Source organism: Onychostoma macrolepis, chromosome 19 (assembly GCF_012432095.1).
Source record: "Onychostoma macrolepis isolate SWU-2019 chromosome 19, ASM1243209v1, whole genome shotgun sequence".
NCBI classification, from domain to species: domain Eukaryota; kingdom Metazoa; phylum Chordata; class Actinopteri; order Cypriniformes; family Cyprinidae; genus Onychostoma; species Onychostoma macrolepis.
In genome coordinates, this window is record NC_081173.1 from 1,792,137 (window position 1) to 1,804,574 (window position 12,438).

Sequence of the window (12,438 nt, forward strand, 5' to 3'; positions counted from 1 at the left end):
ACGAACTGCAGGGTGTGTGTGATTCTTCCAAGCTGTTTTGATTATACACCAGCCGTCGTCTGTTCTTAAAGCAGAAATCCAGCTCACTGGAGAGGTCCAGTCTCTCAGTCTGAGGTTTCCTGAGCCGCTTGGGCTCTAGGGCTCCTCGCTGGAAGAGGTGGCCCCGTCTGTGGGCTCCGGGGAGGGGGCCGAGGCTTTGGGCTCCGTGGAGCTGCTGCTGTTTTTGTCCGAGCCGCTCCGCTCTGAGGAGCTCTGTCCATCCTGACCCTCCGAGTTCTCCAGCATCTCCTGGATGAGAGGAGGCATTGATCCAGGGATCTCCATCTTCAGAGAGATCACTCGCTCTGCACCTGCAGGAGACAGTCACTGTCAGCTCCATCTGTTTTGCTGTAGGCATCTCACTTGATTTTTTTTTTTTTTTACAAATTTAAATTTCATTCTCTAACATGCATTTATGTAGGATCCCAGCAATTTTCTGTTCAATCCGTCTTTGCTGTAATATTAGTTTAAAAAAATGTTAGCAAATAGGTGCCAACACTTATGCTTTTCTTACTTAGATTTTTTGTCTTGTTTCCAGCCAAAATGTCTAGAAATTCTTGTCTTGTTTTCAGAAAAAACATGTCAAAATTAAGTGAGTTTTTGCTTGAAACAAGCAAAATAATCTTATTTCAAACAGAAAACAACATTATTACATTCCAAAGTCAGAAAGACAATAAAGAATAAAGAGGAGCTTCAGAAGGAATAATGATCAGTTTTATAATGGCTACGATTCTGAAATTAATTATCCTGCGGCTGACTCTGGAGGGCGAAGACTTTGAAATGAGACACAGCTTCAGTCTTTATCATTAAGTAATTATGTTTACACACACTGGCTTGAAAAAAATAATAATTATAATTATAAAAGAATTATAAAATTATAACTGCCACATGAAAAAAAATACAGATTTTAGCACAAAGAAAAACAGCATTTTCAACTTTGATATATTTTGAATGCAAAAATTTGGAAATATAAATGCTATTGCATAATATTTTTTAATTATAAAAAATATCACCCATTATTATATTATTGCAAGGCACCCCAAAACGTATATGTAAATGAATTGCAAACTAACTGTGAAAGGTTGAAATAATAGGTTACAGATTACAAGTTACCCTATTTAAAATGTAATAAGTTGTGTAGCTATTTCAATTACTTTATTAAAGTAATGTAACTGATTAACTTATCTAAAATTCTAATGTTTTCAACTGTTAATCATTTTGAAACAAATAAAGCAGGAAGGTTTAACATTACAGTAGGACTCAACACTTATTACTGTCAGACTTTCAAAATCCTTCCTCACTTGAATTAAGATTATAACAATTTAATCTTAAAGCACAGACATTATTAAATAAATCAATCAAATCTGTATATGGGTGGGTGTGGAAAAAAATTCAGAAGTAACTCCCTTTGTATTCTTTAACGTTCCATAAGTAACTGTAATTTAATTACACATTTTTTTCTCAGTAACTGTAACTGATTACAATTACATTTGTTTTGTAATGAAATTACGTAATATTGTTACATGTAACTAGTTACTTCCCAATGCTGGAGACAACTATACTGTCACAACATATTTAGGACTGGGGGTCACCCCAATTAAGAATCACCCCAATTTTAATCAGCCATTCACCCGTATTTTATAAAACACATCTTAGGATTGGAGGGATGCTGGTCCTCTAATGTCTATGCCAGTCATAGTACTTTGAAAGTTCAGTTACTACGCCTCAGTGTTGACCTGATGAAGAATCAGCGTTCATGCTGACCTTTAGCACTGATACTGCGCAGGTCTGTGATCTTCATCAGGGTCTTGGGGAACATGTGTGGTTTGCTGGGTCTGCGCTTTCGCACGTAGATCTTCAGAGCCTCTAGCAGCGGTTCCTGGAGCTGGTCCACTTTTGACGGCTCTTCCAAATCCTGACGATCTACAGAGACAGCATATGATCGGAGACATTATAAATTAATAAGATATCACAAACAGTCCAGCCCTCAGAGTGCTGTTGAACAGAATATGAACCCTCTAAATGTGCCATGCTCAGTGATAAAGTGATGAAGGGCAGTGTTATCACTCTCACTTTCTGTTAGGGGGGTAACGCTAACGCTACACAAACATGATGGTTTGGGACTTCACGGTTCGGTACAGCAGGGGAAAAAACTAAATATAAAATTGCTATTTTTTTGTTGTTGTCGAGTAAATTAAACAGTGGTTTACCGAACAAATTGCTCTCTCTTTAAATAAAATAAATTACAATCAAACTTTTCTTATGGATAAAAATCTACCCCTCAGCTATGCTCTAAACTATAGGGAGCCCTTTTACATTACAAGGTTACAATTAACAACCCCAAACATGCAAACAATGCAGTTTTTAAATTAACTTCTAAATTATACAGTTTTTATTTGTTGTTGAAATCTATTCATTTACACAGTGGCTGTCATAACTTGTTTCATAAAATATTTATTTAAACACATTAATTAATGAAGACATCACTAACAGTAGTCTAATATCTAATACAGCCCAGCTGTGATGACTTCTGCTGCTGAGATCTATGAGCTCAACCCACCCTTTCTCTTAGCTTCTCCCAATTCCTCAGTAAAAGTTGCTCTCAGCCGCTTTGTGAATACGTTTTAAGAGGAAACTTTTACTGCTATTTAGGAGAATGTTTAGTGCTAAGATAAAATGTTTTGTGAATACGGTCCCTATTATTCAATGATTTAAACCTGAGCTTTAACGATTTTGGCACAGTGGGTGACAGCGATTCACTATAAAAATTAAAAACGCCACTTCATGACAAAAAGGTTGCCAACTAGGCCTGCCACGATAACAACTTTTTGTTGTGTAATATATCACCCCAGAAATAGCTGCGTTAAGTGATATTATTGTCGTTTTAAAGACCATTTTATACCGCTGAATATATAATCATAATGTAACAGCTTAATAATGCAAGAAGGCCTACACACTTCCAACTGACAACAGTCAGTAGCTGTCAAACGATTAATAACGATTAATCGCATCCAAAATAAAAGTTTTTGTTTACATAATATATGTATATGTAATATACTGTGTATATTTATTATGTATATAAAAATACACACACATACAGTATATATTTTGAAAATATTAACATGTATATACATTTATATATAATCTTATATTATATATAAATACATATAACATTTTTCTTAAATATATACATGCATGTGTGTGTATTTATATATACATAATAAATATACACAGTACATATATGTACATATTATGTAAACAAAAACGTTTATTTTGATGAGATTAATTGTTTGACAGCACTAAAAATATTAGATACCTTAACAAACTTGAATAAATAGTAAATAAATATTTTCTAACAAAAAGTGCAAACAAGTAGAAAGAAAAAAGAAAAATGCACAAAGAACTTGTATGGAGATTTTTCCATCTACATATTTTTCCCTGACCTTCTTTTCTCTGTAAATTAAGGGTGCACACTATTGCTGAAAAACACAATGCCTACTTAGCAGTCAGATGTCTGTATGCACAAAGATCCCTAAACAAGGCCATATCTGCAGATGAAACTTTTTTTGTAGAAGCATTTTTTAAATTTGAACTAGGACTGCACCACGTTATGTACGAGCAGCTGCAAAAGACACAGGCGCAAGTGGAATGCAAAAATCATGGTGACATATATAACGACCGATATACTGCGTCACCAAAAATGATTGAGGTCATGTACATATGAAGAGTTTATTTGCAAAAACAGATAACTCCGTTTTTTAAAATGCTGAAAAATTATGTTTTTTAATATGTTATCATGTTTTTATTGTGTTAGTTAGCTGTATTTTTAGTTATTTTTAACCTAATCAAAATAACCCAACTGCAGTTAGATTGAGATTAACTGGAATGCACAATGAAAAAACATGATTTTTGAAAATTGTTAAAAACGGAGTTATCTGTTTTTGCAAATGAACTCTTCGTGTATTGTGCGATTAGTCGATATATTGATCATTGCGACAGGCCGATCTGTTGTGGTGTGTGTGCAGGAGCATCACCTCCGGAGATGAGGCAGATGGCAGACAGCAGTCCCGTCTCCGTGTCGTCCATCTCGATGGGCAGGAGCTGGTTGGCGAAGGTGAACACCAGGTCTGTCAGCGGGCCGAAGCCAGCGTTGTGCATCTGTGTGCGGTTCAGCGTGAGACCGTCAGAGAACGTCATTGTGTCCTGGTCAGGGGTGTAACGTGTGCAGATACGCAGTATCTAGAGAGTAAGCATCACATCACTGTAACAATAGACCAGATTGTGTACTATAGATCAGCTTCACTTCTCTGTGTGACAAATAGTTAGGAAACTGACCCAAGATGAGCATCACCTTTCTGAGACACTGAAAGCTGAAAGTGTGTATATAGACTCGAGTATAAGAGATGGAAATGTTTGTAATGAAAAGTAATGGCCACAAATCAAAAATAAGATCTATGGCTGGACGAAATGGATCGAAAATGTTGGATTTTTTTAGGCTGAATGCTAATACATGATATACATCTCTGCTTTTTTTATATAGTGGGCTAAATGTTTCTTTGTCTTTTTATAAGTCACACCATAGGTTTGATGTTTGACATTTTAAAGTCTTTGCAGCGGGGTTGAAGCAGCAGCACAAAGTTGAACACACGATGCAGTTTGGTGCTGCTGGAAATGTAAATCTGTAGTACTTCCACTTGTGGATGCAACCTGTTCATGAAATAATTTGTTGATTATTTCGTCAATGAATCAATTAATATAATAATAATAACAAATATCATGCCACATCCTGCCCAAATGTTGTGCTCCAAACAATATTCAAATGGAAAGCATTTGCACAGGAATCTGTGTTTTTGTGGCGAATAGCCAATGATATAGTGCTTGCTTGCTGTGTGGCATCAATGGATATTCTCCATTTTTAAGTCAACTAACTGCTAAGAAATCTGGACCTAATGAAAAACATTTACATTTATGTCTGGAGGAGGACCATTTACATCAAAATTTTATTCAATTCACATACTTTTTAGAGCATAAAATGCTTAATCATCCATTTTGAGTGAGATTATAGTGTTATAGTGCATTTAACTACAATAATGCCCAACAGATGTCTGTGGGTGAGTAATTCACTTCTTGATTTGCTTTGTAAAAATTACTTTGATTAAATATTTTTATGGTGCATTATTATCAATGTGTTTATCGCTAAGTTTAGCATGGCAAAAACAGACATAGGGCAGCGCTTACAAGTAATTCATGACAACCTCACAGAGTCTCAACAATGTCAAAAGTCTGTAAAAGTCAGAGAACTCAATATGAACTCAAACAATTGACTTTTTATTGTTCTTAAGGAATTGTACGAGAAACATCTGACATAAAGTTACAAGAAACATAACTGAGAACTCCATTAAATAACCTCGGCTGTGAAACAACAGCACCTGAGCAATACAATTTAGTTCTGTGTGTGTATATGGTATGTGTGCGTGTGTGTGTGTGTGTGTGTGTGTGGTGCTACAGCACAAACTGTGGCTTGCTGACAGTGATTGGCAGAACTGTCAAGAAGATGAAACAGAATAAAACATGACTGCTGCTGACAGCAGGCTGCTCTCTCTCTATACACTACACACACACACACACACACACACACACACACACACAGAGGCACGTTTGATCCTCCTCCTCAACACAAACTCTATATAACATAACGGTGAGTTGCTATCACAGGACACACACTCTGACCTTTGGAGCTGGAAACTGTGTGTGTGTGTGTGTGTGTGTGTGTGTGTGTGTGTGCGTGTGTGTGTGTGTTTGAGACAGACAGACAGACAAAGTAAAAGACTTCACTGTCTTTAAAGGGGTCGTACTGTATAAATTTGTTTTTCACTGATGTTCACCTATAATGTCAGTCAAGGTTTTATGCACCTTTATAAAACAATTTATACAGATATTTGTTCAGTCTGTTTCATTTCCACAACAGTTATTGCATGGCTACTTATCAAATAAATAAATAAAAAAGGACAGGACATATTTAGTTGGAATTATTTAGAGTATGTTACTGTATATGCGTTGTAATGTATTGTGTGAGATAAAGAGAATGAAAGGCAAAACTGCAGTGTTTATATGTATGTTTTGTTTTCCTAGTACATCAAACTCCTATTTCAAGAAAATCCTGTTTTCTGTGACACATGTGGGGACTAATTGTGTGTTAGATGAAGGTCTATCAAGCAGTTGTTGGTCTATCTATTTTCTCTCTCTCTCGTTGTCTCTGTCATCTCCTGCTCGCCGAGTGTCGACCGCTCTCGTTCTGTCTCATTACTCTGGCTCTCACACAAACAAACAAACAAACAAACAAACAAATGTCTGGAACTCTACACAGTAAATACAAAGTACAGTGTAACCGTGGAAGTTTACTGAGAAACCAAGAGCTGAAATACTACTGCACATCATTTTATTACAGCAGACTGACCTACTGAAACACTGCATCAGCAAACCTATGAGAATCATGATCTGAGCTCAAACTGTACCACTCATTTATGAATTAGCCTAATAGAAAACAATTCAACAAACAGTCTGACATCACTAATTCATCTAAACTAATCTTACAAGACAACCAGTGACAACAAACTCTTCACAAGAAGGTTCATCCTCAAACTTGCTAAATATTCATTAGATAAGTCAAATTTTTGCAACCCACTATTTTCAATAGGAGTCATCCATTGCCTACATGCAAATTAATAGTTCAGTCTATTCCTGCTTTTTGTTTTCATTGCAGTAACTGAAGGAAGTCCTGATTGTTTTGCTAAACAGCAAAAGAAATGAATAAATAGGAAGTCTTTGTAGTAGAAGCAGTTTCTGACTGCATGCTTTCTTTCAAAAAAAGGATGCATTTTTTTAACATAATTTTGAGTCACACAAGAACAGGCACATGCAGCAAAGCTATGTAAATAGAGTCTGCAAAAAGAGGCCTTTGATTGGACAGATTGGACATTAACAAGATTTGACGATAGAGGTCACTGTTGTCTCAAGCATTGCAAATGTACAGTTCTAATTAGCAATTTGTATTCAAGACAGAAAAGGTCTAGCAGTTGAGAAATCCTGCGTTAGATGACAAATGCTACAGTAGTTCTGTTCATGTTCAGTTTGCCACCTTGACAAAAGTATAAATAATTTTCGAAGCCTTTTCTCCAATATGACAGAAAAAAAAAACCACAAATCAAAATTGCAGGCGTTTACTGTATTCATTAAATTCTGATAAACTTTTCTTTAATTACTTCCTTGTAAAATGAAAATGTAATCAAGAAATGAGTATTCAAGAAAAAAAAAAAAAAAAAAGCAAATATTTACATTTTCATTTTACAAGGAAGTAATTAAAGAAATGTTTATCAATATAAATATATATATATATATATATATATATATATGCATTCAAACTAGCAAGCCCCTGCTGAGTGACAACTAAAATTAAATAAAGAGCAAAAAATGAAGAATGTGTAACAGGATCTGGCCTAATTTAAGCTATTTATTTTTACGAAACAGCTTGTAAATATTAATTCATAAATAACACACTTAAAATGTAAATATAGTATTTAATATGTATTATATTTAAAATAAACAGTCAAGTTCTGTTTCATGCCATAGTTGAAAACTGAAACTGTTTGGCTGCATGATAGTCATGATAGTCGAGCACACACACACACACACACACACACAAATATATGCACATACCAATATGTCGAGGCAGGCGGCTTTGAGCAGTGTGATCTGATCGGCGATTGTGAGTCCAGTGAAACCAGGAACTCGTTTGGCAAACTCCACGATTTTAATAATGCACTTAGTGGCCAGTTCACTGAACTTGTCCCAGAGACCCAGATCCAGACGCACGCGGTGATCCGCACTGGAGTTCTGCAGAAGACAGACACACACACACACACACACACAGTAATAGAGTTAAAACTAAATCTTCTGTCTAAACATGCATCACTTCAAAACATACATGTTTATGGGTTGTGCTTGTCAGTGTCTTTGGCTAAGACCTAAAATACTCAAAAAATAATCAATATTCTAAGATGAGTTACAGAACAAGTGAGGCACGACTGACTCTGAGGACTCTGCTTTGAGAGCAGCTGATGCTAATGTGTTTGTTTTCCAAGAGTTTACATTAAACAGCCCATCTGTTTCAAATCAGCAGTCTCACTCCTCCAGACCTCCCATGTTCACACAGCAGTAACATCAACAGAAAGAGAGACAGAGGAATAATGCTCTTGTATTCTATATGAGCACTTAAACACTTATTGCTTGCAATGTTATTATTACTTACAATTGTTACAGTAGAGAGAAAAAAAAAAAACATTTTATGCAATAACAATAATGAGAATTGTGGTGAGAAATGTCCCATGCTGCAATATAAATTATTATTATTTTTTATTTTTGTGACCAAAATTAAATATATTGTTGAAATAGAAAATATTTAGTTTAAATATTTAGTTTCAACCCTCATATATCAACATTTTTTTTCAGGGGCAATAAAATACATTTCCAATCTTACAGTAGCCTACATTTAGAGTAAATGTTATTTTAATTGAATTTTATTTAAATGTGTTATAAGTTCATGCATGGCACAGACAACAAACAAAGTTTTTCTTCAAATGTGACATACGTGAATATATTTTCTTGGATTGAAATATATAGCACAAAATATATTTTTAAATGTAAAAAAAATATATATATATTTACATTTTCAAAAATATGAATGAATGAGGAATTTATATAGCAATTTCACTATACACCCTTTACAGTCATATGAGCGGATATTCAAAAATATACAAAAAATTACCAAAAAAGATACTGGTAGAACAAATATATTTTGAAGCATATTTTAAATATATTTAAAATCATATATATTATTTTTAAAATTAAATATTAGTATATTTATGTACTATATATTATATTATATTATATTATTTAGTATAGTATTATAAATATTAAATATATATGTTTTCTTTTGCCATACAGGGTGCTTCATTGTCTTCACTGGCTTTTTTTCTTTTGATTTTGGCATGAAATATTTTTGTGAGATTCAACCTAACGTATAATCAAAATGCTGACCATGTGCCATATTAAACTGCACATAAACTAACATTCTAAACACATTTGAAAAATCACGTGATGTTTAAAAGTATCACTTTCTGTCAATTCTGAGATATCCCAAAAAGAAATAGCCAGGATCACTCCCGCTGGCCCCGGGTTCGATTCTGTCACTAGCCTTATTCATCAAAGAGAATGGTTTCCTGTGCTCTGGACTGAAAGCCGCAGGCTGTGAGATGCACTGCGTGGATCTATTGTCTCGGGCTCAGATCAGTAAATATGATCTCTGCTTCAGAGAGAAGCATATCACAGCTGCCATTAAATCACTCTAAGAGAGTGGCGGCACATTTCGCTGAGAGACCTCACCAATGATTGGCAAACTAACCGCAGAAAGACAAGCGGCCATACTTTGATATTAAACCTACTTGTCTTCTTCCTCCCCGGGGCAAAGACGACGCTGTTTGATTTCCCTTCCAATCTCAGTCAATTACCACACGGTCATAATTCAATAGAGCCGAACAAGGAAGTAGCCAGGGAATTCTAATTTCATTTAGCAACATTTATCCTAACAAATTAGACAACTTGCGACATTAGAAAATAATCTGGCGATGTTAGAACGAGCGTAGCGGCATCGATCACACAAACAGTGCTAACAATGATGTAAAAGAGCACATGCTGCCTATGCAGCTAATATCCAGTCATCTCAAAACCACCTCCTTGAACCGAAGGCCACATATCAGCACTGTTTTATTTGATCTTTAAAGCTGCCAGGGTCATTTCTCATAACCATCACTGTCAATAAAGCATTATTCATTGTAGGACGGAAGCGCAGCTATATCTCTCTCACCCGCCTGTGAACTCCTCAATCACTGAAGGACGAGATTTGAATATTTTACGGCATAATTGGAGCTTTAACCTAATCTGAGAGAGCGCGGCTTCTTTTCTGTTGCTTACTAAAAGCATGTCGGGAACCAATCGTGTGTAATAATGAGGAACTTCTCTCAGGCTGAGAGCGAAGATAATTAGCCCCGATCCAGATTAAAGCCGTGTTTAAACACTCCTCGCTGCTGTTCAGGCAAACATCACCGCTAAGCGTTGCATATCTGTGCATTTTTGGGAGTAGGGGAGACAAGGAAAGATATAAACATCTTTAGCTTTTATCAATGCAAAATGACAGAAAATCATGCCAGCAGAAATGACTTCCTAAGCTAACATACACAGGCTTGACATTAACTTTTTTTTAAATTTTTTTTATTTACTTTTTTTTTTTTTGATTTCCAGGTTATTTTTTGTTTATATAAATTGCAGTTTTATTCCTAATCTTATTAAATGTATGTGTCATCTTTCATATCAAATTCTTACATTTTATTAATAATTTCAGTTATTATAATTAGACACTATAGGTTAATGGCATTTAGATGCATTTACACAGTTTAATGATGCTGAAATGCATTAACAATGCAAAGTTACATCTGCATAAATGTTATGAGCCTGTTGTTAATGTTAATAAGTTGTAAATGTTAATAAGTCTTTTTTTTCCTTCTAAATATACAAATAAGAAATGTTAGAGAAAAGAATGCAATGATAGGCTACTTTTACATTTGAAAATAAACCGCCAGTAGGTGGCACGTGTCTGTTTTAATGAGTGAGTCATTGAGCCATTCATTTAAACAATTAGTTCACAAATCTTAATGTTTAAGCATATAATGATATTTTAGGGAATTGTGTGCTTCTAATTTTATAGCAACAGTTTGGACAGGACCCTTTTCTATTCTAACATGACAATGCCTCTGTGTATAAGGCAAGGTTCAACAAGAAATGATTGATTTAGTCAGTGTGGAAGAACTTGACTGGTCTGCAGAAACCCAGATGAACACATCTGCTGCGACTTTAAATGTAGACCTTGAGCCAAAAACTCATCACCAAACACCAATGACTTGTACATGCACTATATGGACAAACGTATTGGGACACACCCTTCTTTAGAACAGAAAAAGGCACTTCCAAAACTGTGACAACAAAGATGGAAACATAATTCATGTATTTAAAAATTGTATTTCCACCTCTGTTGCAACAGTTTTGGAAGTGTCTAAAATGACTACCCATATGTTCAATTTCATAAGAGTGGTGCTGGACTGCACAAAACACATCACCACAATTCTAGGATGGTTGCTAAAGTATTTTAAGTGGCCTTTATTCCACTGCTATGGAGTTCTGATCGGGTCCCTCTCCCATAATTTAAAGAAAGAGTGTCCCTTTTTTTAATTAAACATCATTGATATGCTCTGAAAGTGTAAACCCATTGAGCACAATACAATCAATCAATTTTTGCATGATGCTATGGACAGAAAATCCTATAGACTAATAGGATTTTCTGTCCACAGCATCATGCAAAAATTGCAAGCGCTAAAGTCGGGTGAATTCAGGTAAAGTGGGCCATTTAAGCTTGATTGTATTGTGCTCAATGGGTTTACACTTTCAGAGCATATCAATGACGTTTAATTAAAAAAAGGGACACTCTTTCTTTAAATTATGAAATAGTTTTGGATGATGCTATATGACCCTGGTGATTGTGGCTACACCTCAGAGGACTCCCTCATCATGAAAGTTGGTAGCAAGTCCTTACATGTTCAGATTTTCATTTCTAATTCATAAGCTTGCTCACTAAATGTAAACAAATATTATTCTGACAATAGTAGTACTTGTTACTGCAGTTAACATGGATTATAATGCAAATTTTTTTCTCGTTTTAAATATTAATGAATGTGCTAGATAAAGTGGAACGGTGGGATAGAAAGGAAGGCGAGGCATGAAGTTGAATCTGGAGTTAAAAAGGACACATGAGATAAGCATCCAATTCAAAAATTGCTTTATTGATATGACTGTAAAGAGAATACAATATTGCCATCCTGTTAATTGCAAGTTTGGGATTAGTATGATTTTTAATATTTTTTTAAATAAGTCTCTTCTGCTCATTAGTGCTGTATTTATTGGATCAAAAATACAGAAAAAAACAGTGATACTGTATTCTTATTTTCTATTTTAATATACTTTAAAATGTAATTTATTCCTGTGATCAAAGCTGTATTTTCAGCATCATTACTCCAGTCTTCAGTGTCACATGATCCTTCAGAAATCATTCTAATATGCTGATTTATTATCAATGTTGGAAACAGTTGGAATGCTTTATATTTTTTTGGAACCTGTGATACTTTTTCAGGATTTTGTTTTGATGAATAAATAGTTAAAAAGAACAGCATTTATTCAAAATATAAATCTTTTCTAACAATATAAGTCTTTATTATCACTTTGTATCAATTTAAC

The 12,438-nt window shown here is 34.8% G+C and overlaps 1 protein-coding gene across 3 annotated transcripts in view; it reads right to left on the minus strand.

Annotated features, from left to right (window-relative positions):
* The window catches only part of LOC131526318 (retinoic acid receptor beta-like), a 115,770-nt gene continuing 103,332 nt past the window's right edge, over positions 1-12,438 (minus strand). For 2 of the 3 annotated variants that reach the window (XM_058754560.1, XM_058754561.1), the window contains exons 5-8: positions 7,756-7,932; positions 4,074-4,278; positions 1,804-1,962; positions 1-350 (exon numbers count right to left, since the gene is read on the minus strand). In XM_058754560.1, coding sequence (XP_058610543.1) covers positions 136-350; positions 1,804-1,962; positions 4,074-4,278; positions 7,756-7,932 — 756 coding nt within the window. In that variant the 3' untranslated portion in view covers positions 1-135. The remainder of the gene's footprint in view (positions 351-1,803; positions 1,963-4,073; positions 4,279-7,755; positions 7,933-12,438) is intronic. The other variant, XM_058754562.1, reaches the window with a different exon arrangement.